Source organism: Rhipicephalus microplus, chromosome 3, assembly GCF_043290135.1.
Source record: "Rhipicephalus microplus isolate Deutch F79 chromosome 3, USDA_Rmic, whole genome shotgun sequence".
Classification (NCBI taxonomy): domain Eukaryota; kingdom Metazoa; phylum Arthropoda; class Arachnida; order Ixodida; family Ixodidae; genus Rhipicephalus; species Rhipicephalus microplus.
In genome coordinates this window covers 20,924,728-20,950,532 of record NC_134702.1, presented here as the reverse complement: position 1 = coordinate 20,950,532, position 25,805 = coordinate 20,924,728, and the positions used below count along the sequence as shown (strand labels likewise).

At 46.7% G+C, this 25,805-nt stretch overlaps 1 protein-coding gene across 1 annotated transcript; it reads left to right on the top strand.

Moving 5' to 3' along the window:
* Window positions 1–16,528: 16,528 nt before the first annotated feature.
* On the top strand, window positions 16,529–23,161 carry LOC119163514 (nucleoside hydrolase). The gene is made up of 4 exons (XM_037415523.2): window positions 16,529–17,404; window positions 18,028–18,340; window positions 20,158–20,294; window positions 22,805–23,161. The coding sequence occupies exons 1-4, from the start codon at window positions 17,141–17,143 to the stop codon at window positions 23,132–23,134; spliced, it is 1,044 nt and encodes a 347-aa protein (XP_037271420.2). The 5' UTR covers window positions 16,529–17,140; the 3' UTR covers window positions 23,135–23,161.
* The last annotated feature ends 2,644 nt before the right edge of the window (window positions 23,162–25,805 follow it).

The following is a 25,805-nucleotide window of genomic DNA, read 5'->3' as shown; positions in this document are numbered from 1 at the left end:
ATTTGTAAGAGCTAAAATATGGCAGACATGAAGTTATATTGTAACCATAGTCACTCTTCTAGGGGGAAGGAGGGATAAAAAATAGTGGAAAGATATGAAGAAATATAGGACGAGGTAAGCGACAGAAAAAATAGCAGCATATCCATGGGGTGAATGATGGAAAGTGGGGCGAATGATGGAGAGTGGGGCGAAGCATCCGTCCGTCCATGCGTCCGTCTGTGTGACCGTCTGTGCGTCCATCCGCCCGGCCGTGCGTGCGTCTGTTCGTGCGTCCACACGTCCATCCGTGCGTCCGTCCCTGCGTTCGTCCATGCATCCGCCCCTACTTCCGTCCATGCGTCCATCCGTCCGTGCAGCCATCCGTGCATCCGTCCATGCATCTGTCTGTGTGTGCGTTCGTCCATCTATTCAACACTCCAAGTACCACCATCTCGCAGCTTTTCATCATATATTCTCCATATAGAAGCACCGCCATCCAGCGTACATTCCAAGGACTAAACGAGAGGTGACACACGCACACTTTCTTACGGCTTGCGCTTCGTGCCTAGTTCCCACCTTTAACCACCTCGAGTTCATGGTATATACTAGTGCACTGTATTCGGGGCACTGCGGCCCAACGCTCGCTAAACCTTTTTAAAACCAAGGAGGTTACGCATAGCGAGTGTAACGTAGCAACCCTCTCTTGTTGAATAGTGCTCAATGTACATGCCAATGGCCGCTAATGGGCAATGAGAGACAGAAGAGTTTGGCTTTGGCACACGCACACTTTCTTACGGCTTGCTCTTTGTGTCTACTTACCACCTTTAACCACCTCGAGTTCGTTGTATATACTAGTTCACTGTATTCATGGCACTGCGGCCCAACGCTCGCTAAACCTATTTAAAACCAAGATGGTTACGCCCTGCGTGTATAACACAGCAACCATTTCTTATCAGATAGTGCTCAATGTACATGCCATTGGCTGCTAATGGGGAATGAGAGACAGGAGAATTCGGCTTTTAGTTAACGCACACGCTGTGAATTTTTTACTGTTCAACAACGCACAGAAGAAATCTCCCACTGGCACCACCTTGCAGGTCAAAAGTCTTAACCAGTCGTAACCAGTCGTAACCAGTCTTAAGTTTTGACCTTGCAGGTCAAAACTTAAGACTGGTTACGCACTACGATGAGGGATAAACTGGTTAAACGAGGATAAACTGGCTAACCTCCCTGTCCTTCTGCTTCTTACTTCCTGCCTTCCTTTTTCCAGAGCTGAATCTTTCCCTGATTCATTGGTTTTCCCGCAATGTGTGTCAAAAAGCAGTCGCAAAAGTTGAGGCCCTTATCACCCCTGATAAGGCTCAAGTTTTGTCTGACGTCACACCATGCAACGAAGGTTATTCTGTACGTTTATATACGAGTCTCTCGAACTGAAGCTTCCCCTAATGCGTTGGCTTTCCCGCAATGAAAGTAAAAAAAAAAAACTGCCCAAAAAGTTGAGGCCCTTATGACTAAGAATAAAACATTTTGTTGACATCACACTGTGCAACAAAAGATATACTGTACGTTCGTAGTCTCGCGAGCTGAAGCTTCCCCTGATGTGCTGGCTTTCCTGCAATGCATGTCAAAATTGGCAGTCGAAAAATTTAAGGCCCTTATCACCCCGCATGAGGCTCAACTTTTGTCTGACGTCACACCGAGCAAAAAACGATATGCTGCACGCAAAGTCACTCTAAATAGGTCGCGAATGTCGGAATGAAAAGTGGTCCGAAACCTATTGCGACAAACATCAACAACCGCGTGACGACTGAAGCACGACTTAGTGAGGAGGGGACAAATATTGAAAACCAAAAAAAAAAATTAATTAAACCTTTATTTTCAATAGTTTTACTTTTATTTGTTACAGAAAATTAGTAGATTACATTAATAAAACTTTAGTCGTTGTTATGTGGTTGAGCGCCCGCTTTCTTCGTTGAGTTTTAGAAACAGTGGGCACATGCAGACAGTCTGGTAACATGAGCCAACGGTTCTACCTTGTAGCGTTGGTTTAGTTATTTGCCTACTTTATTCGTGTCACTTTATAATTATCCGCACTTATATTCCCTAGACGACTCAATATTTATTTTTCTTCTGCGAAATTTAACAATTCGTCTTCTCCATTACACTAACCGCTGGTTTAATGGCCAATACGCCATAGTGATTACGAGCCAAAGCAAATAGGAACAAGAAAACAAGCAAAAAATAAAAATAAAGAAGTTATCAAAATCAAGCATATTCATTAAAAATTTAACATTTGGAAATTCTGAACATCCCCTGTAAATAGCAAGGCACCGTTCGTTTCATAGCCGATCCCCCATAGTGGGTAGCGCTAGGATAAAAGGGACAAAAAAACAAACAAGCTCGACGTGAAGTGGTAGATGTTTTCTGGACGTGTTCTTTGGTTCGGCGCATTGCCAGGCTATGGCCGCTCGATCAAATGCGCTTTGATTCAGTGACCGTGGCCAGGCTAACGGGGCATCGTTCCCTTTTCCGGGGTGACTTAGTGCGTACCTTCAGCACTTTACTTATTTTTTATGCGATGTTTACTGGTGTGGCATTTCAGAGCGCAACAAGCTCACGGAATGTATCTAGAGCCGCTCCTGCGACAGCCGACTTCTCTCGCTAGCACACGGCCAGCTTGCCCTCGCCTCTGGTGACGGTGAACACGACACGCTAGGCGAAGAGACCCTGTACTCTACGGCTGCGAAAGCTGTGTTTTCAAAGCTTCTCTCTCGCTGTAGTAGTTTTCGACGATTGGGCAACGTGAGTTTTCTAATTATCATGCTGTTGTGTTAGTGAACAATTGTCTCACAATTGCCTTTGTGAGTTTCTTGTGCAGATTGCAAGTACGTCATTTGGCTAATAAAACATTATCTCTCGTATGCAATTAGCCAGACACAATTAAGGCGCAACAAAATTACGTAGTAATAACGGCACGTAAAAGGTCAGCAGTTAAAAAAAATGACAATTTCGCGCCATGTAGGACAAATACACGACGTTGCTACCGCTTCTGGTTATGACGTCATTTTTTATTTTTCATTTTTTGTTTGCTCTTAGTTGTCCCCTCGTAACGTAGATGGCGATGGTGGCAACGAGCCGCGGACTACTGGATCCATGGGCTTCTATGGAAATTACGCTACCAGTTTACATATACGTTGCTGTACGTTTATATTAGTCTCCCGAGCTGAAGCTTCCCGTGATGCATTGGCTTTCCCGGCATGCATATAAAAAAAGCAGTCGAAAAAATTGAGGTCCTTATCACCACTGATAAGGCTCAACTTTTGTCTGACGTCACACCGTGCGACGAAGGTTATACTGTGCGTTTATATTACATTCTCCCTAGCTGAAGCTTCTCCTGGTGCGTTGGGTTTCCCGCAATTCATGTAAAAAAAACCAGTTCGAAAAATTTGAGGCTCTTGTCACCGCCGATAGGGCTCTACATTTGTTTGACGTCACACCTTGAAGTGGCGGACCTAATATTGCCACTTTTTGCTTCGCAGATGTCGGAAACGTCTAAAAAATCTGATGACGTCAGACAAAAGTTGAGCCTTATCAGGGGTGATAAAGGCCTCAACTTTTTCGACTGATTTTTTGACATGCATTGTGGGAAAGCATACGCACCAGGGGAAGCTTACTCTCTGTAGGTTCCAATACAAATGCACAGTATATCTTTCGTCACAAGTTGTGACGTCAGACAAAACTTTAACCTTATCAGGGCTGACAAGAGCCCCAACTTTTTCGACTGCTTTTCGATATGCATTGCAGGAAAGCAAACGCACCATGGGAAGCTTCGTATCTGTAGGCTCTAATGTAAACACACAGTACATCGTTCGTTGCACGTGGTGACGTCAGACAAAAGTTGAGCCTTATCAGGGGCGATAAGAGCCCAAACTTTTTCTACTGTTTTTCGATATACATTGCGGGAAAGCAAACGCATCGGGGGAAGCTCCATCTCTGTAGGCGCTAATATAAACGCACAGTATATATTTCGTACAAGCTGTGACGTCAGACAAAAGTTGAGCCTTATCAGTGGCGATAAGAGCCCCAACGTTTTCGACTGCTTTCTGACATGCGTTTCGGCAAACTCAAACCATCAAGGCAAGCTTCTGCTCGGGAGGCTCCTACACGCACAGGAGGTCCATCTTTGCATGGTGTGACGTCACACAGTTAAGCCGATATCGCAGTTTCTTACAATAAATTTTACACCTAATAATCACCTTGAGCTTGCAGTTTGTAGCCTTGGCACATATCCTGCCTATTTACCCGCACTGTATTACCCGTTTTCTTACTCAACTAACAAAGATGGATTGATGACTTGATTTATTTACACTACTAGAAAAGGAGACTGTGAGCAGAGCTTCTGTATACGTCGATGTCATAGAAGCCACCTCGATAATTAAAGGTGTCTGTCGATCCATCCATCCCTCTGCCATGTAATAGAAATCGCGCTGAATGAACATACATAAAAATTAAATTTGTAGGCTGCATTGAGTTTCGAAACTACTGGATCAGGCTCCAAAGGCGAGTGCCTTAACCACTGGGCAAAAGGACAAGTTGTGCACTGCATCACTATCTCAGAACCTCGTGAATGCGCCATGAAGGAATTCACGTACAAAATAAAAAAATTGCTAAGCTGTGCGGAGATTCGAACCTTGAACCTCATGCTTCATAGGCGCGTGTCTTACCCCCTGGGCTAAAGACCCAGACTTGCGGGACGTGTGTATCTGTCAACCTTATTATTGCGCTAAAGATAAATAGACGTATAAAATAAAGGAAAATTTTGAAGCTGTGCCGAGTATCAAACTCATGGTTCCATACTCTTATGTCGAGTGTCTCCGCCACTAGGATAAAAAAGCACACTTGCAGAAGTTAGACCACACTTTTTTTAGTGAAGATATTTTACCGCGTGAGCCATTTTTCTGTCATGAAATTTTGGTTCAGTAGGGTAGCCCAATGACTGAAGCCCTAGCTTGATGATTAACCTACCTGCCTCTCTCCTTCGTTTATCTTTCTCTTTTTCCTGCATTTAGAAAAGAATCAGATTACGTAGACGAAATCGTCCCAGTTGAAAAAAGAATTTGTCCTGGTCCGGGAACCAGGACGAATTTTCCTGAAGGTCTTAGTTCCGAGAAATCGTTGCGGATTCCCTCGTGGGTTCATGCTACAAATGAATGGCTGTCAGTTCTCCTTTTCATAAGCCTTCGATACTTTGCGGGATTCCGCAGAACTCACTCGCTGTAACAAGGCTCACCGATAACCACACCGATTTAAAAAGTAGCACCTTTAGGTAGCTCCATATAGCGCACTGGTCCACGTGAACATTTTGCAATTAAGTTTCAAATTCCCAAGCCATCACTAAATAGAATGCTTCAAATTGGACTCGTGTGTTACCTGTGTGATGAGTACCCAGAGTTAGGCTCATTACAAACACCTTTCTTTGCTGTCACAGAATTGCTTGTTGCGGAACTCGCTCAAACGACCCTCTAATGACACAAGGGTGCAAGAATCACGACAGCAGCAACAAACTTGTCATAATCTTTCAAACATATGTATTTTGAACAGGAGAAAGTGAATAACTTTAATACAGTAGGTCATGGAACAATGACATCGCGACCTTATGTAATGACCTTGATGGTGACATATACGCCGATGATATTTGCCTCTGGAGTGCTGCAGTTACTCGACCTCAGGTGCGTGCACGAATACAGCGGGCAGCAACCCTCACAACAGCCTACCTTCAGAAACAAGGCCTAACTATAACAACTGTGAAGTGCGCGTTGATAGCGTTTACACGCAAACCAATGACGCCATACCCTTTTTACATCAATGGGCAGAGTGTCAAATATGCACGGACGCATCGTTTCCTGGGCATAATAATCGACAGAAGTCTTTCGTGGAGCCCACATTGTGCGTACTTGAAGAAGAGACTGCTATCTATTGTGCATATAATGAAATTCATGTGCGGGAAAGCATGGGGAACTTCTGTGGCTTCCATGCTACAGCTGTACAGGGCCCTATTTCTGGGTCTATTGCGCTACAGCTTGCCGGTACTGACTAACACTTGCAAATCCAATACTCATTCATTGGAGAGTTTGCAGGGTCAGGCACTGCGTATCTGCCTCGGACTGCCCCGATGCGCTTCTACTTATGCCACAATCATGCTTGCCAAAGACCATCCGGTCAGGACATATAGAGTTGTGGATTGCCTCAGAGCGCACATTCGACATGCTAGCCGTGTCCCCGACCACCACTTGGCCCTTCTACCCTCCGGAAGACCACGTGCTACGTTTTCAGACGTCATAGCCAAGCACCTAAACAGCATTCCATCAGGCTATACGCCAGCTGCGAGAATGGCATGTCCTTTGTGGTGCCTCGACCAGCCGCAAGTACGTCTAGAAATTCCGGGAATCAAAAAGAAAAGCAATCACTCCAGAGTAGCATTGAAGCAAGCAACACTGCTATTATTACATGAGTTGTACTTAGACCGAACGCAGATATACACTGATGGGTCCGTCTCGTCCAGCAGCTCATCAGGTGCCGCTGTCATTCCGGCTGCAGCAATGACAATCAAGTTTAAGTTGTCGCATATGACTACACCTACGGCGTCAGAGCTTGCTGCTATAAGGGCTGCTTTACAATATCTCGTTCAAGAACGTCCAGGAAAATGGGTCATATTCTGTGATTCGAAAGCAGCGCTTCAGAGTTTGCAGTCTGCCATGCGTAGGAGGAGTCATGACCAATTGGTACAAGAAATAAGACATTGCCATCATGAAGCTCTAGCACGAGGGCATGATATTATATATCAATGGCTGCCTGGACATATTGGTATTACCGGAAATCAATTAGCCGATGATGCAGCCCGCTCAGCCCATGAAGGAACCCATGTGGTCCCGATTCCTCTATCAAGGAATGATGCAGCAAGACAACTTTACCTGCTGGCTCGAGATCTCACACGTACGTTCTGGTCGTCTACCAGCTTCCAAAGGTGTCAATTTTATGAACTGGATCCTTCTCTCAAGCTAAAGCTACCATCACAGTTTTCCCGCTCCGATGCGACACTGTTATGCCGCCTTTGGTTGGGTGTTGCATTTACAAAGGTGTACTCCTTTCGCATTGGTATGGCAGACACCTCTACATGCGACATCTGCGGAGCTGAAGAGACCATCGAACACGTCCTGTGCAGCTGTGCCTGCTACGACACACATCGATGCCAGCTCCGGATGGTTTTGAATAAACTTGACCCCGGACCATTTTGTGTGCAGAAACTAGGACCTTGGGCATCTGCCTCAGTTGCGCAGAAAGCAACTAAAGCACTGCTACTTTACCTAAAGTCAACAAACTTGAGCGACCGCCTGTAGACTGTGTGTGCTCCCCGAGTGTGCTCGTGATTGTGTGTACCTTCTCATCCCTCTGCAACCTCTTTTCTCCCCTTTATCCCTTCCCCAGTGCAGGGTAGCAAACCAGATGCGCGTCTGGTTAACCTCCCTGTCTTTCCTTGCATCTTTATCTCTCTCTCTCTCTCTCTTTCTTGATGGTGACACAAATAATCGCATATTCGGTTCTTCATTTTACGAGCACACTTGCCATGGGTTTTACTCATATACACCACGAAATATTATTGGGATATTTTTTTATTATAAAACCGTCGCAACGAACAATTTATGGCGAACATAGAATCATCGCTCAGTTTAGTTGGCTGCATATCTCCATTTGCTTGTGGAATTTATGACACAAACAAAGCCTTCACAATTATCGTTAAGATCATCGTGAATAAAACACAACGTGATTCAAGCACACTGTTCAAACTTGCACAACGTGACTCAGACTGTTGCTCGGTTACACCTTTATTCACCTTTACCGCGAGTAGAGTGGTGTTTCGGTATATCCCGCGGTATCACAGCTCACATCATGTCGCCAACGCGGCTGCGTCGACTAGACTTATCGAATATGACGTGATGCGTCTACAGAACCGTACCTCTATCACTTCCAACTGCGTTTCAGCCAAAGCCCGCATCAGATCATGTGCCTTCGAGGGCTCACAGGCATCGACTGACACTTTGCAAAGAAAATGACAAAGACGCGAGGTAAATCAGACTATTGTTTTGCTTGTTTTACGATTACAGTACAAGCAGCTTCTAACGTGCTCCAGTCTGATTTCAAGGGATTTCTACCACTGTCAGCACAATGCTTCGTCACAGTGCTCCTTTGTTAATCTGGTTCTGAAGCCTGCCATTCCAACATGTGTGCGTTTGCGCATTCAGGGAACGCACAGCAAGGCTATAAAGTTTATCTTAGCGATGCTTACGAAACGGATGTATGACATGGTTCCACGTCAATCTGTGGACAGGGAAATAGTGGAGCGCAACCGACATCGCTGTGCAGGAGCAGAACTCGCTGCTAAAGCACATGAAGCCTAAATAATAAAACCAGCAGTCGACGGCAAGCACGCCACGTGCATGGTTTACCGCGAACAGCGCTGGAAGAGATGAACGTCAGTTCCTTGAAACGTTTCCTGCTGGGTCAGTCTTTACCGAAGCTTGACTTGGAGTATTGTGTGGTAACGTACACATATTCGGAGTGAATACAGACTGGGTGCAATGTCTTCGCATTAGTGTCCATAGATGCTCTATTCTTCTCTGTTCGACGCGAGAAACGGTTCACGAGAGGTACGCGTAGACAGGAGTGGGAACGGGTGTTTCAAGGCAAGGGCCATGACATTCCACTGAGGTCCACCGGTCCACCAAGTCCAGCGTCTGCTTCCAGCAAGCTCATGATGACTGCCATGGCCACCTCGTCCTTTTCTTCACTTTTGCCCTGACTTCCGGCAGTGAGGATGTCCCGACTAACGAAGCTGTTCACCAGGTCCAGATCTAGGATGAAGAAGCAGAACGTAAAACTACAGGCAAGATCTCTTACCGAGGTAAGTATACGCGAGTGCACCACAGTCTTATTTGAGCGAAAAACGGTTGATACACTTGTTTCACTTATTTGCTATTCCATAATTTTTGTGCTGTCAGAATAGTTCGTGACCCTTCAACAATCTTGTTGGGTTCTCGGATGCAAGTAATGCATCGTTCAAAACAATAAAAATTAGAAGCAAATTTTCACTTTTGTCTTGGAAGCCACAAAGAGTAGCCGTAGAAAACTATGCTATTACACGTCGTGTAAAGAGTCTTTGTTCGACATGTTTTTTTTTTAGCCATTACTGCTAATAATAATAGTTCTTGAAGTTTAACATTCCAATACCACCATATGATTATTAGAGACGTACACCGTAGTGATGGGGTCCAGAAATTTCGACCACCCGGGGTTCTTTAACGTCAACCTCAATCTAAGCACACGGTCCTGATGCATTTTCACCTCCATCGAAAATGCGGCCGCTGCGGCTGGTATTCGATCTCGCGACCTGCGGGTCAGCAGCCGAGTGCTTGTAGAGAGTGCTTGTTGGTTAAAGACTTGTAGTCTTTAACCTACTGCCCCCCCCCCCCCAAATAAAAACCTAATTTGGGTAGCCCAGACCGAAGGTTGAGAACACTTCGAATGGATATTCACTCAACAGTGTGCGCTCTTATTTTCTACCCTGCCTGAGACAGAAAGATTGCGCTTGACCAAGCGCTGCAGGCGATTTCATAGCTTCAGATATTCGCTACACAAATGAGAGCTATTAGCGAGGTTTACTATTTGGCATCCTCAGCCTCCAACCTTGCAGATCCGGCATCCTCCTCTTCTCAGTCCTCCATTTCACTGAAGCAAGAAACGCTAGACATTATAATTGTGCATTGCTGAGTGGACGGTAGTACATATGCACTGGCCACCGTTCCGTTACACGAGCAGCAGTGACAAAAAAAGCAGAACAGCGGTACGCTTGTTTTGTTTCGTTCTGTCGTCATTGTGCAATTTTACCGTGGCCAACCCAACCGGGCAAAGTTCCGGCGCAATCACTCGGACCAGTGACGTCATTAGGAGTAAGCCATTATAATATTACGAGTTTTCGACGAAGCTCGCGTATCAGCGCGTGATACTTTTTATGATGTACGCATTCTACGTTCACAACAAGAAGAACTGATCTAGCCGCGACAGATAAGAACCAGATAAACGTATACACAAATGAAATCATTGCGATTGGACGTAGTGTTACTCGTTCTCTAAAAGCAATGCTTTGATACGATCTACACTGCAGCATAGAGCCGTTCTCCAATCCTATAAAAAAATGTTGTAGCAGCTGTGGCAGGTCTGAAAGTAACCTGTGGTCATTCCCTCTCATTCATTGCAGGATACCACAAGGTTATCTTTCAGTTCGCAGAGAGAGAGAGAAAACATTTATTGAAATAAGCTTGTGAGTGAAGGTGGGAGGGTCCCTTATTCCAGGAACAGCTCGAGCTCGGCGGGCTTGGACAGCCCGCCGAGCTCGAGCGACGAGTTGACGCTGCTCGACCAGGTCCGGTTGGGAGATCGCAGCCTCCCACGCTTCACTGAGGAGGTCTTGGTCCGCATCTGGTGCTGCTGCTCGTAGTCTTGGGACGCTTACTTTGCACTGCAGTAGGAGGTGCGCCAGAGTGTCTGCCACATTGCAGTGAGGGCCGATGTAGCTGTGCAACGTTGGCCTCATATGGTGCAATAGTACGCCGTATGTGAACGTGTTGCTTTGAAGACGCCTATGGTCAGTCCCTTCGTCTCTTGTGAGTTTTGGATGTGGCGGGGGGTATAACCTGCGTTCGAGCCGATAATGTTGCAGTAATGCATGGTACGTTAGTGGTATGGCTTCTCTTGTCTCTGATTCTGTTGTTGAGTGGGAAGTGCCTCGGATCTTGTATGGGAATGCCCGGTTGACGCATTCGCGGAAAAAAAGAAGGTATGTGCTCAACAGAGAAAGAATGGTGTGTTCGAATTTCCATACTGTCCACATGCTCAAGTATCTTGTAAAATAACCGTTTCGGATTGAACGTGTACCTCAACTCCACAACGTTCTCTTGGCGCTGGCCTCGCTTGAATAATGGACTCTTGAGTCCAGTGGACGTTCTACGTAATGCCCCCCCCCCCCCCCGAAAATGTGAGGAGAGCGCCAAAAGTATCCCCCAGGGTAACTGAGCTCTACTACGTATCCCGGGCTCAGATCCAACTTCGAGTATAATCAGAGCACATGTTATTATCTAAACGTGCACGTGTGTCAACCTGGCTACGCACACATGCATGTGGAACTGAAAGCGATACATATTATTTGTCGTTATGTATAAGCGCCGCCAATTGACCGCACGTGTACCGTTGTTGTGGAAGAAAATGGCGTAACATTGCTTTCGGCATACGAACACGCCATCTGCTTTGTGAAACTAAGCGTTAATAAACACCTAAACGCTGAACATAGACGTCATACAAGGTCATTAATGTCTGCGATACCTGTTTTCGAATTAATTTTCTTTTGTCCGGGAAGATACTACTGCTCACAATCGTTGCAGAGAGCAAATACTTCAGAAACGAAATACTTCAGGAGGGTAAAATACTTCAGAAAGGAAAGATGAAAAAATCCTTGAACACGGGTGTCACCGAAGCCGACGTTTGAACAAGTGTATTTTTCAAGGCTTCAACTGCATTCCTTAGCGCGTGCGTGTGTTTCGTCTACTCTTCACGAATCAATAAAAACAGAAGAGGAGGAGAGGGCAAGCGCAAAAACGAGGGTGGGACAGAAAGAAGGAAAGGACAGGGCGCCAACTCACTTGCCCTCTCCTACTCTACCACTTTCGTTGGGCGAGAGTGGACGAAACCACGCACACACACACAGGCGTGCTATAGGCACACGCTACGATGAAGCAGACACTCGTCGAAACCTCAGCTCCAGAGACCCCCCCCCCCCCCCCCCGCCGTGTTCAAGAACTTTTTAGCTCTCCAAGCGTCCGTCTTCCCTCAAGCGTCTTCCAAGCGTCCGTCTTCCTTCTGCCTTATTCAGAGAAAAGAGAACGAACGTACGGGAAACCATGTGACACCGGCAAAGAAAGCTCCACTTTTATGAAAACTCGCCAGCATCTCCGTTGTGTCGTCATTGCGATTAACGCAGTAGCTGTGAATATCGTACCTTTGAAGCGTAAGCGCTTTTTGCAGCAGTTTCCAGTCTTGGAAGGTGTTTCGCACTGGTGATGCGGATTATGCTGTCTGTAATGCCTGGCTGTTCACTGGACGGGGCCGAGGTGGTTCCCTCCTCGATGCCGCTGGTGGCACGACAATCCGGCGTTGCTCGGGTGGCCAGCGAGCAGTGGTGGGCGCTCAGGTGGTAGCCCCGTCGCTGGACGCACTCGGCTGTCCGCGGCATGGCATCAAGGCTGCCTGAGGGCACCCATCTTGGTCACTCAGGGCACCAGCAACAACCGGAGACCTTTTGCTGATCTTGCTGCCGCGGTACGCTCGAACGTAGACAAGAAACCAGGTCACCACCGAAGCCTACAGCCTCTGATGGAAGAAAAAAGCCCCGCCGCGGTGGTCTAGTGGCTAAGATACTCGGCTGCTCACCCACAAGTCGCGGGTTCAAATCCCGGCAGCGGCGGCTGCATTTCCGATGGAGGCGGAAATGTTGTAGGCCCGTGTGCTCAGATTTGCGTGCACGTTAAAGAACCCCAGGTGGTCAAAATTTCCGGAGCCCTCCACTACGGCGTCTCTCATAATCAAATGGTGGTTTTGGGACGTTAAACCCCACAAATCAATCAATCAAATCTGATGGAAGAAAACAGTCACTAAAGACGCCCTGCAACTCTTTGCCCAGTAGCTTCATTAAATGAGTTCAGCGCCTCACGAATAAAGTGCCGCAAAAACTTTTTTTTGATGCGCCAATTGTGAACGCATACACAGGAATCCAGATACAGGGATGGAGGTAATTCGACGCACGAATCACCTTCAGCGGCTTACCTTTGGCGTGGCCAAAGCGGAAGGTGCATCAACCTTCGCCTTAGAAAACACGAACGCTCATTATCGGAGCCGAAACCATGCTTCCTCGTCGCTAGTTCTCAGGAATACGTCTGCGTACTTTTCTTCTAGGACACAATGATACTTTCGCATCACGAAAAATCAGTTAGCAAGAGAAGTGATTGAAGTCTTCCACATCCGTCAAAAAAAAAAACGATAAATGTGTCCGCATGCCATCAAACGCACTGAGTGACGCAGAATTCAGCTATCTTTCCAGCTCCAGCAGATGGTACCACTGTATATATTTTCCCCTTGGTTGCGTCGTGTTTGAATGTATTGCTGTTTGTTAATTTTTTTTTGCATTTTCTGTTAAGTTGCACTTCACCTATATATCAGCTGTTCTTTCCCAAATAAATGTTAGTTGCGAGTCCTGTTTGTGTCCTTGTACTTCCTCGTCGTCTCGTGGGCGCTGTTCAACCAAGACGAGCCCCTAATGGCGGCCACGATGAGACTGATGTCGGCGCGGGCAGAAAACGCACGGGCGCTGCGCCATCGTTCACGCAATGTTGGCTTCGCCGCGTGAAATTGAACATTCGACGTCACTTTGCACCACGTGACAGCGCTCGCCGAATAGCGGCGTGGGTGGCGAAAGGAAAAAGGTATGCGCAACTCTGCTACCTAAAGCAGCACATACAGTAACTCCAGATGAGACCAGCCCACCTGCTGACGTGGTTTGAGTTGAACGGGTATATAACTAAGCCCTCCTCCTTTTACGGTCGGTGTTTCTTACGCGCCGCCCCTAGACACTTACCCAGTGAGGCAAACTACGAAGCCTGGAGAAATGATCGATGCCTGCTCTACCAGCTTTTTTATGTTTAGTTGTGCTCCCTTTGGTGAATGTTTGAACTAACATAAAACAACAAGACTTTTTATTTCATAAACAGCGCTACCACAAAAGGAAAAAAAAATGCCTGCGAGACTTATGATTTATTGAAAGTATTTTGTTTGAAGCACTGGGTTGTCAAGTTAGTAAGTACAAGTAGATACAAGACAAAGTGTACACCTACTAATGTGCAATAGGCGTTGGTAATTAGCGTCCAAAAGGAAAAAAACCAGTTTCTACGGAACATGGCAGCAGGAAAATTACCTAAATTAATTGCTGCCTTTTAGGTCCCCTAATAAAAACAAAAAAAATTTCTCTTCAGGGAATCTTAGAAAGGGGCCAGCTGTTTCATTATAATGGAGTTCAGTGAATCAGCTTGTATAATTTTGTCGCTTCATCGGTAATGCGTGACCAAGTACAGCCATAAACTGCCGAATTCACACAATAGTAGTTCGTCAACTTTTTGTCACAGCCCAAATAACCTTCGCATGGTAACAAAGTGTAACTTTATTATGGTCCTGCTGTGATAATTAAAAAAATATTCACTCGCAAACTTTTATTATTTTGCCCTTTTTCATTGGAGCGTAAACAAATTACTAGTGATTTAATGTCCGATATCTTTTTACAGACACCTTGAATAGCACTGAGTCTAAAGACACACTAAGTTTCGCTTTGTTATGATGAACAGTCCCGCCGTACTCGCAGTATACAACGGAGGCTTGGACAACAAAAATGAATTTTTGTTGCTCACACTGATTTCATTACTATTAGGTGACACTTCCAACCAGGCATTAACAGCAGATGTCGTTGGAAAGCGGAGATAATAATCTTTTGTAATTCACACAATTCATAGTTATTGGTCAAGCGCAGCGAGCACAGTGTGTCCGCAAACAATGCGTAAAATGCGGAGCGGTTGTCGCCAGATTTAGAACGAAGCACGTGGCGCTGCGGGAGTGTTTTACCGAAGTAATTATTCAAGTAGGTTTGCAAATGGATGTCTTAGAATAAAAGTTTCTGCCTGTTACCACGCCTTCAGGAGGTGGCTATCACTGCCAAGGCTAACGCTCTTTCCCTTCGCATTGCCATGTGCTCGCGAGTGTTGTGCACTTCCGCCGGAGACGAGGTTGGTTGGTTTATGATGATATGGCGGGACCGACTACATGGAACAGTGCAGTTTTCGGGGCCAGTTGGTACACGATGCGAAAGTGAAGGGTTCCAGCAAGTCCAGCCTTGTCCGGTGCGTTCCTCTCTTCTAGTGCTCCCGTCTGAAGCTTGCTGCGACCCTTCCTTTTGCTACAAGGAATCTGCTACGAATTTTGCAGCAGTAGAAGCTGTGAAAAAGAGCTTTCATGTTTACGTTGTTTCGTTTTGTTTGGTCACTTAGAGAAACTGGTTCGTTACGTCGACATGGCAAATCCACCCCCAATTTATTAGGGAGAAAGCCTACGATGCTTTATCAAGCACTAAAGTTGACCGTTGGCGTCGGCATCGGGTGGTGTCAACACGAGGAATCCAAAAGGTCAATTTGTGATTACGTCAGCTTGTGATGTCATAAATATATGTAGTCACGTGACATGCTAGCTTCGTAGTAAGCTACGATGCCTCGAGGCATTCAAAGTCACGTTATGTTCAGAAGGTTTTTCTGTAAGGGTGAGGAGAGAAGGGGAGGGTTAATTCATAGACTTATAAGATGGCTCGCGCCCTTGAGTCGTGTAAGGCGATTGCATGAAAAACAGTGCGAGTTTTTTATAGTTTGTACAGACAAACAAAAATGGTGAACTTCTCCCTAAGCAGCCTTAATTTTCAGTTTACTCTGGTCATTGAAGGCGCTGTTCAAAACAAGATACATGAAGAAATTTTCATAAATATAAAACAATGTCCACGTGATTCGCTACCTCCTATGAGCGTGTCGACCCCAAATAAAAACAACGCTCGTTTGGGCAAGACTGTGCATGTGCTGTGTGTGCGTGCGTGTGCGTGTGCGCGCGTGTGTGTGTGTGTGTGTGTGTGTGTGTGTGCGATTGAATCTGTAGCCTGTATTAGCACTTCAAGCAATAATAAATCAAGTCTGTATTATCCGCCCGACTATTGGCTGATCTCCTTGAGTAGGTAGGGACCAATTATCTAATCATCACCGTCATCAAGGTGTGTAAGCTATATTCGGTGTACTAAAGGCGAGGAGAAAAGTAGCTTTACAAAGCCATATTTAAGGCGTCATCATCATCACCAAATGTCTCTGTATGGGCAGTGCGATAAACCACGTAAAGAAAAAAAAAGGAGTATCAGTGCACCCATCTGAAACAACGCTGTCTATTTTGAGTGTCACCATAGCGGGACAACTGGAAGTATTTTCGTGTTATCAGCTTCAATCGTAGAAGGTGCGTCAGCCCGCTTACTTATCATGCGAGGCCTTCGCACTCTGAGGCCAAGCGGATGTGACTGTTATCGTTACCTCTCGAAGTGCTAGCCCTGTGACCCCTGTCCCTCCCACCCCCGCCTTTTTTATGAAGAAAACCCACAGTCACTGGAGCATGGGGTCAGCTGTTATCCCGCCGTGGCAGATAAATAAGAAACCCGACAAAAAGCGAAACCTTTAGAGATAACGTGAAGGCGATGGTGTGCTGCTATAGGATAAGTAAAAGATGATTATTTTTACTTTAGTCAAGGTCACAGTAGCCAGGAAGCCACTACACGGTGACTAATATTATCTGGGATTTTACGTCCTAAAAGCTCGATATGATTACGCCGTAGCGGAGTGCTTCGGAAATATCGACCATCTGTTTTTCTTGAACGCGCGCTGATATCGCACAGTGCGTGGGCCTCGGGAATTTCGCCTCCATCGAAGTACGACCGCTTCGGCCGGTATCGAACCAACGACTTCCGTTTACGCAGCCAAACATTCCGACCACAATACCGCCGGGGCGGGCCCACCGTGACTTATTGACTGTTTCCGCCATCCTCTACTCCGTGGCCTATGAACTGCGCTGATGTCCTGGTCAGGCCATGTTGGGACAGAAATCTTGACTTTCGTCGAGCGTCGACGAAGCACCGACAAGGTACCGGATACTGGCAGAGATTTCTGATCTTCTGCTAAGTTTTACGGTTGCTCCAGTTTAACGAACTGCGCTCGATGACTCCAATATAAGAGCCAGGCCGGCCTGAGTAACGTGTTACCGGCCGTGCAGTTAAGACTAAAAGGCCGGACAAGAAAATCAGCCGAGCTTTTTCTTCTTGTCAACGTCCGAGTTCAAGACTACTCGTTCTCACGCAATTCTTGTATGTAAATCTCCTGTTGGTGAATCCTAATATTATAATTTGTTCGTTCTGTGTTTATAACGTCACGCGAAGTGAATGACGTGGAACATCGCGTGGTTCTTCGTCTTGCCGTTGACAGCATTGTGTCACGGCAGTGCATCGACATTGAATGGATCGGCCACGCTGAAGCACGCCCTAGTGTTGGACGTGGACACAGGTGTGGATGATGCACTGGCCATCGGTCTCGCCCTGAGCTCTGATGCCGAAGTGGTGGCCATCACTACGGTGGCCGGCAACACTAGGGAGGACTTGGCGAGGGACAATACTCTGCGAGTGCTTCGGGTATTCGGCAGGACGGACGTAAGTAAGTGTGTCGCATGAGTTGTTTTTCCCGTGACGCGGTGCTAAGTCGCAGCTTGCCGCCTCACGCAGGTTAAGCTTTTTTTTTTCAGCGTCCTTTCTAGTTATTATAGTTTGTTTTTGTATAAGACGTGCATGCTTACATAAATATACAGAAAGAGCTCCCAGAGAACTTGGAGGAAGGGGGACCTCCTGTCAGAAAATGTGGGTTATATGTACTGGCAGATCGCAACAATGTCAGCAAATTGAAATAAGTTATAAAAAAATTAGTACACAATTGTGAATAGCCGAAGTCGAACTATTATGTGTAAAAAAAAAAACGTTGCTTACACTTAACTGACCAGTGTACTTTGTGGTTGCCGATTAAGGCTTTAGCACGTGATTTTTGCAATAGATACATTGCCAGCCATATGGGCTACGGATCGAGATGTTCTCTGAGAAGTTTTCGTACATATTTTCAGTGAAAACCAAAAAAGCATTCTTCTTCTTAGGCCTTGAGACGCTTTGTAAGTCTTAAAATGGCATGGTGAGTACCACGTTAGATATGACGTTCAATTATCCTGTTTACGTGACATTGAAAGTCACGTAAAAAACTGCGAACCTTCTTTTATCCCGTGCTTAAGATTCCCGTGTACCGAGGAGCAGATCGGCCCCTCGATGGAAACTGGAACACCGAGGAGCGCTACTTCGGCCACGACGGGTTCGGAGAAGTGTCCGGACACTACGTCGTGGGCGTGAATGCTGCAGTCAACTCTGGCCCCGGAGAGAACGGCACGCCGGCAGCATTGAAGATCATCGAGCTAACGCGGGCGAGACCCGGGCAACTCACCCTGGTGCTGCTCGGACCGCTGACCAACGCGGCTATCGCCCTCCTGGTGGACCCTCACTTCACCGGAGGCCTGCGAGAGGTGGTCATCTTGGGTGGCAACAGACAAGGTATGCTTAGCAGATAAAAAACACATCCTGAAGTCTTTCGGAATATTGCAAGTCTTCGCAGTCACTTGCAGACTTGTCGACCGAGAGAGAGAGCGAGATGAAGAGAGACAAAAAATATCTCTTTATTGAAGAGCAGACATGCAGTTCTGCCAGCAAACAGGGTATAAGGGAAGGGAACTGAAGAAATAACTGCTCTGGGAGCTAGACGGCAAAGAAAGAAAATAGAAAGCAGACATATGATCGTGGCATTTACAAGTCAGAATGAGATGGTTGGAACGCAATCCACGATAATACACTTCCCATGTATATCTAGATCTCGGAAAAATACTTAGACTTTGCGTTCCACTTCTAAGCAGCGTCAAATTTAAAGTTTTTTAAATGTTACTCGAAGACAATAAAGGGCTCTTACACGAAATTGAAATATTTTTGTATTGTTGCTGAGAATAAAAGTACTGGTGTCAAGAACACTGAGAAGTATTCTGTGGTTGCTCAAAACGCACTTGATATATATATGCTTTCTTAAGAATTCACTTTTGGTTTCCATATCGACGAAGTGGTGCCATACAAACGAGTAAAAGAAATGTGGCTATAGGCCTAAGTCCCTCGGGGAGAGCAGCTCTCGACGTTCTTGCAGCACCATGAAGTTTGTCGTTATATAGTTCCACGTGTTGTGAGTAAACAATTAACCGTGAATGGTCATCCGGAACTACCAAAGCAATGAAATAAAATAAAATATAGTATTCGAGTTTCCTTGCCCTGGTGTGCAGAGAGCATCAACATTACAGGCCAAGGAAACAAAGATATTCACTTTGCGATGCCTCGAAATTGAGTCAGCATCCTTTGCCTTTTCGAGACACTAGTACCTGTGGGCATTCATATGGGGCAGTTTGTTGGTGCAGTTATGCAAACGTTATGTCTATACAGCTAATCATCATGCCTTTTCGCCTTTTTTATTCTTTATCTCCATTTTGAGTGAGAGAAAGAAAAAAGAACAAGCTGTGGAAAACATGAAGAAGTTGAGAAACTATAAGACTTTGCATGACTGCAGCTGTCAGAGATTCGCCATGAGAAAGCTGGTCCCCTTTTAGTCCAGTTTCATCGGTACTTTCAGCAGCTTGTTTCATTAGTGTTCTGCCAATTACAGGAGAAAATAACATTCGTTAAAGAATATCGGGAATTGCACGCTTTTATTTGTTTTGGTAGTAATCTTAGCACTACCAGGCCGCATTTCTTTTCCTGCACGATTAAACTTAAAGCATCAAATCAGCAACGTGATGAGACCAAAAGTGAATCCTTGCATATAAAGTAGCCGGCCGATTTAAATGTCATAGCTAAGGGTTTGTCCTTCGGGAATATCAGCGTAACATATATAAACGAACCGCATTTATCTCGCGGAATGTTAGGCTTAGCTGTTAATTTATCGGAGCTGTTGTGCGAGCAGTAGCGCTTGCTGAAGTTCAATAACCAGAATTTTGATAGGCGACATGGGAGAGCTGTGTGGGTGTGCGTGTGTGTCTGTTGACGAGCGTGCATGCATGCGTGTGAGCGAAAATATAAATAAAAATTTCGAAGCATACGCTTGATTTGTAGACTGACGAACCCATTAGGTTGCTGCACTATGCGCGGCCAAAATTTTTCATCTAATTCATATATAAAACATGAATATGAGCCTTTGGTTATTCCGAAGCATGAGTACGGGTCTGTAGACGTGGTGACGACTGGTGATTCAAGACCCAGGCGCACAGGGGCAGATTTTCATTCCCACACCACTTATTGCATTATGACACCACTGACTTACAGCCTTTCACTAACCGCAGGCCGAGGAAATGCTGTGCCGGGCTCGGAGTTCAACTTCCACACAGACCCGGAGGCTGCCCACATTGTCCTGCAGAGGACGCAGTGTCCGGTCACCATCGTACCATGGGAAACTTCCCTTATCTCCATACTTCCGTGGGTAAGAAACCTAGATTCAGTCAAAGCGTAGCATACTACTTTGAAAATTACCCTCGTCCTCACTCGCAATGCACGGTCAGTGCACCGCAGGCTTACAACCGCACACCAATGGTATGTCAGGATATCTTACCTTGACCGTTACTAACGGCGGTAATATATAGATGTGTGTTCTTTGATAAAGACCAGAACGCCCCGCCGCGGTGGTCTGATGGCTAAGGTACTCGGCTGCTGACCCGCAGGTCGCGGGTTCAAATCCCGGCTGCGGCGGCTGCATTTACGATGGAGGCGCAAATGTTGTAGGCCCGTGTGCTCAGATTTGGGTGCACGTTAAAGAACCCCAGGTGGTCGAAATTTCAGGAGCCCTCCACTACGGCGTCTCTCACAATCATATGGTGGTTTTGCGACGTCAAACCCCACAAATCAATCAATAAAGAGCAGAACGCAGTGCGCATGTGCTTCTGACAAAAAGGGCAGATGGACTCGCGTGCAAGCCATCAGTTTTTTTTATTCAGTTTGAAAGCCTTGTCTTAGCAATGCATGGTAATTCATGGTATTAAAAATACACAAGCAAACTTGCTTCATCATCCGCAAATCCTGCAGTCAAGGCCTGTTGGCTTGCCACGTCTCAGGTGTGTTGCACAGAGGTGGCAAAGAGGTTTAATTGTAGCCCGGAAGTATTCTATAACATGTGTACCACGTAACATCGCGGATTGGTGCGCCACAAAACGGCCATGATGCACCATACAGGCCGCTGTAACGTTGCAACCGGAGAGTATACTCACAGGAAGGTTAAGCCATACCCCGACCTGAAGTTTCCGCTGCGTAACTTCGTCTTGGTGGTTTAAACTATCAAGGAGTGTCTAACCTAAAGCTGTTGTTATGCTACCTTTAGGTACCACGTGTTGCACTTAGGTCTGGCTAGCAACCACAGCTATGCGACGATGGCGCCCTGATTTTTGATGACGTCGTGGCTAGTGTATCTGATTAATTTGTCTGGCGTTTCTAAGGCCGGTGATTACCCTCCCTACATGTCAGTGAATAACACAAATCCAGTGAGAAAGTGGCCCGAGCTTTTAGCTTCTACGCCGCACACAATTGTTAGTGGTGTTTGGAAGGCACACAGGCAACTCTGCTGCTTATAGCTGTAGCATATATATTAACTCTAGGCTGACCATCGTGGGATAATTAGGGTGAACAGCGGAAGTGCCTCGGACAGTCTGGCCAACGTTTCGATAGGAAGACCTATGTCAAAGACGCCTTATCATTCTTGGCGCGTTAGTTTTGGGGATCAGTAGTGACGTCATCTCCTATGGTGGCGCGTGTATCTGTAGGGATGGTATTCCTGTTGGGATGCCATTTATAGATAAATAGGTATGACGTATGAAAAAGGCAGGGACAAAATGAAGACACGAACTTACAGACCCGGGCGCCTGTGCGTGTCAGTTCATGTCTTTACTATTTCACCTTCCCCAATTTTGCTGAGGGAATGTACCAACTAGCTCAGCACCGAGCCCTGTTAAATACATCAGATACACGCCGTCCAAAATGAGTCCTTTTTAAAAAGAACCTTTTTTTCTCATTTATTCTTAACGAGAACATTGTAGGTTGTCAGGTTGTCCCTGGTGTCCATCTCATCTGCAGTAGCTCCAGCGTGGTTGACGAGGCATCGCACAAGGGAGTGGGTGACCTCGTTGAGGTTGGGGAGGCGTGGCCACGTGGACTGGGCCTGCGTGGGCAGGGATCTATGTCAGGGTGATCGTGTTGTCTTCGGAGTGTTGTGTCTGGCGGAGGATGAGAAGCGTTTGGGGAGAAATGTGGCCTTTGCTGTTGTTAATGACGGCTGACTCGCATACGATGGTGTCACAGGTGTCACACCTAGCCTTTCCTCCCCACCTTAATCCAAGCTCGACCGGGCACAGACCACTACTTTGCGTCTACTTCAAAGAAACACTTATCCCTCACCTACCCGCCTTCACATCATATTCCCGGACTTGTACACAACCTCCCACTACCAGTGCTGTGGCACTCACCAGGCTACGCTTCCGCATATGCTGTGGGAGTGCCCGGCACAGTAGAGACATGCTAACACCACGACTCTTTCGTCGAAGCTTTAAGAGGCTCTGCGGAGCCCCACTCTCGATGACCAGACCTGGGCGACCCAGCACGCTCGTGAAGCGGTGTCGAAGCAAGCCTTTGACGTCCCCTCATGGAAGGCCTAGGCCCGGTCACTTGGTTTCTGACAATAAAGTTTATTCCTTCTCCTCCGCCTCTCACTTGTGCTTGCTCGTTTCACTACACTTGGTAACGAGTAAGTGGGATTTGGGGCACCTATAATAGGGGTTACCACGTTTACCGCCCTAAACTTGATAACCCTTCCATAGCTGCACGAAATCGCGCCTATCCGTTACCAAGTTTAGAGCGTCGGTACTGCCCTAAACCGTAGACCTCAACACTCGCGCGCGCATGTTCGAGTTACCTCGAGGGCTCACTCATGTTTTTTCTGCATTTCAGCCCTCCTACCACCACGTGGTCCTCAAGAACAGCACGAGAGCGCAGTTCTTGGCCGATGTGACCCGGTACACGCACCGCTGCTGCGAAGCTGGCAATGAAGGCTTCAATGTGGGTGATGCCCTCGCCGTCCTGGCGGCACTGTCCCCGGCTTCTGTGCTCGACTCGGTCGATCGCCGCGTCGCCGTCGAACTGTCTGGTCACCACACCCGCGGTCAGCTGGTCCAAGCCTGGTCGCCTACGATGCTGCCGCAGGTGCGTCGAACTGTGAAGCTGGTCCGGGCGCTGGACACACGGCTTTTGGCTGACTACCTGACCAGGGCGTTCTCTTGACAGTGAAGAAGACCATTTGCTGTAACACGTTAAGGCTGTAACACATCCTGAACGATGGCCGTCACTGTTGCATTTCATGCACCGGTGGTCGGATGACTTGCGTATAATGGGGAAGGAGAGATAAATAAAGAGAGGGTGAGATGGAGGAAGAGAAACAAAGATGAAGAGGAGGAGAGAGATAGACAGAGAAAGAGAAATAAGGAGACAGAAGTAGAGTCAGAGAGATAGAAGGCGTTTGTAGTGTCTTAACGCAAGCGAATCAAGGTGAAGTGCTCGCCTCGTTTTTTTTTTTTTTCAGCCCTTGTGTCATGTTTGTTCTATCTTTCGCGAACGCGGCTTTGTTCACCGACTGACTTGCTGGGAAACTGATACAGCTTTACAAGTGGAGAGCATCCCTTGGTATTGTCTGCACGTTGCCATGGGGCTGCTTCTTCCATTGCGGAAAGGCAACTTCGCACACGGGCGCGCCAAGCTGAACACACGGCGTCGAAATTGCCCGCACCGACTGATGGTGGTAGTGGTTAGAAGATAAGAAAAGGCACCTAATTTCTGCAACCCGGTCGGGAGTACGGCGCAGTGCCTCGCACCGACTGCAGACTGCATTCCGCGCGTTTCGCACGCGCTCCCGTTTCGGCGAAACACACCGACTAGCCTGCGCCCTCTCCCGCGCCTATCCTCAAGTTTTCCGGAGCTCGCCACCAGAGCCCGGCGCAGCGTTGTCGTCGCTCGGCAAACTTGAGCTGTGGTTCCCTATAGTCTTAACCTTTCGGAAAAAGATACAGAGGCAAAAATACAGAACTTGTCACCGCTCGCCAGAGCAGTCGGAGGATGGAGGAGTAAAGAAAATCACGATACTGTGTCCAGTGTTGCGAACAGACGAGGCACGGGAGTCCCGTGATCAGATCTCGGTCGGGCTCCGAGATCAGAGTGAGATCTTAGAGCATCTGATTTGCAGCGTGGTGCTCTGAAATAACATGTCGAACGTAGCTAGAGTAAATTTGGTTTCAATCAGCTGTACGTGACGCCCGTCACTAGAGTACTCTGGAGCACTCAAAGGAAACCACTCGAATGTATACTATATAACCGGTTAGCTGTTAAAACAGAGAAGTTCGCGGGGATGATGCAAAGTTAACTTTTTTTCTAATTTGTGCTATCTTGATATGCCGTAAACGCAATGCATAGAAACTCCCTGCGAATATCGCCTTGCGAAGAACTTTTTTCCCTCCGATAATTTCTTTCTGTCTTTCCTTCTCTCTCGGCACTCGTCTCACCCATCTGAGTTACTGCATTTCGAAGCGTGCAAATCCAGGCTTGTGTTGTAGAAGCGAAGCAGAAGATGAAGACGGTGACGATGATAGAGAAAAAAAAAACAGTGTGCGCGCCGTCACATAATGATGATTGTCTGGTGACTCCACCAATGCTACGGCATGCTACAGCAGTTTTGCTGGTAAAAATACTTGCTGTTAGAACAACAACAACAAAAAAACTTAGCGCCTTGCACAAATTTTGAAACCTGGGCAAGAGTTTGCACTCACGAGCCTCTTTTTCAACCCGCCATGGATGCCTAGTGGTCAAAGTGCTCGACTGCTGACCCGCGGGTCTCGGGATCGAATCCCAACCACGGTGGCTGCACTTCCGGTGCAGGTGAAAGTGCTTGAGGCATGTGCACTTTCATTTTGGTGTTCGTTAAAAAAAAACCCAGGTGGTCAACATTTTTGGAGTTCTTCACTAAGGCGTCTCTCATATATAGCACGTTTGGTACGTTAAACCCCGACAATTATATTTATTGTCATGCCACTTTTTCCGTTCTCTCTTTGTGTGCCGTCTGCCGCGCAGCATGAGAGATGATCTCTGGCACGGACGAATGACAGCATCGCCGCATTGCTGTGTGCGGGGCTTGTACTTATTGTTTAATTGTCGCCGACTAAAATTATTAGAATGCGTACATGGCTCGAACACCACACAACTTCGGCGTTGCTTACCTATGGTTATATCGTCTAGGTATGCGAATCTTCGACACACAAACGTCAAGGTATCTGCGTGCCCATACACGTATAACCATACTCTTTAGTAAAGGGTGCCCATTGTTAAAATAAAACGCACTGCTGTTGTGAAACGCGTTCATTGTCCTGTCAACTACGACGTTTTAATCGGCGGCCTTCGTGTGAAATAAATAAAGGGTGCCTGGGCAGGCATGGCGTCAACAGGTGAAAAAGGACAGGATGACCTATACGCGCCTTACGTTAATGGGAGGCCAGAGTAAACACCTTTCCGAAAACACTGTCACCGCTTAGACCTTAACGAGGCACGAGGTAAGCTGTTTTAACATTTTGCTTCTGAATTTACTGACGCAAAATTTATATTCCCGATTTTGTATTTTTCAAAGAGAAGCAGGGCGACCTTCTTCGAAAGCACCGAAGAACAGAAAGAGACAAGTGCTGCTGAGACGCATATGGCATAATCTGTTGCAAGAAGAAACGAAAAACTGGAGGAGAAACTTCACTTTAAGAAGGTAGACGAGCAACGAAGTGGTTCAGCTCAAGACACCGAGCTGGCAAATATATTACAACCGTCATCGATTACTGATCTCGCCACTAAGTTTTAAATGTGTTTCCTGAAGAACCCTCTTGAATATAACCATCGCCTTTCGAATGTAAGAGGGGAGTACTTA

Excerpts from the sequence above, each read along its gene's own strand:
- LOC119163514 (XM_037415523.2), top strand. The coding sequence starts at position 17,141 with ATGACGTGGAACATCGCGTGGTTCTTCGTCTTGCCGTTGACAGCATTG. Across the intron at positions 17,405-18,027 it reads GGGTATTCGGCAGGACGGAC|ATTCCCGTGTACCGAGGAGC; the intron begins GTAAGTAAGTGT and ends CCCGTGCTTAAG. Across the intron at positions 20,295-22,804 it reads TTATCTCCATACTTCCGTGG|CCCTCCTACCACCACGTGGT; the intron begins GTAAGAAACCTA and ends TCTGCATTTCAG.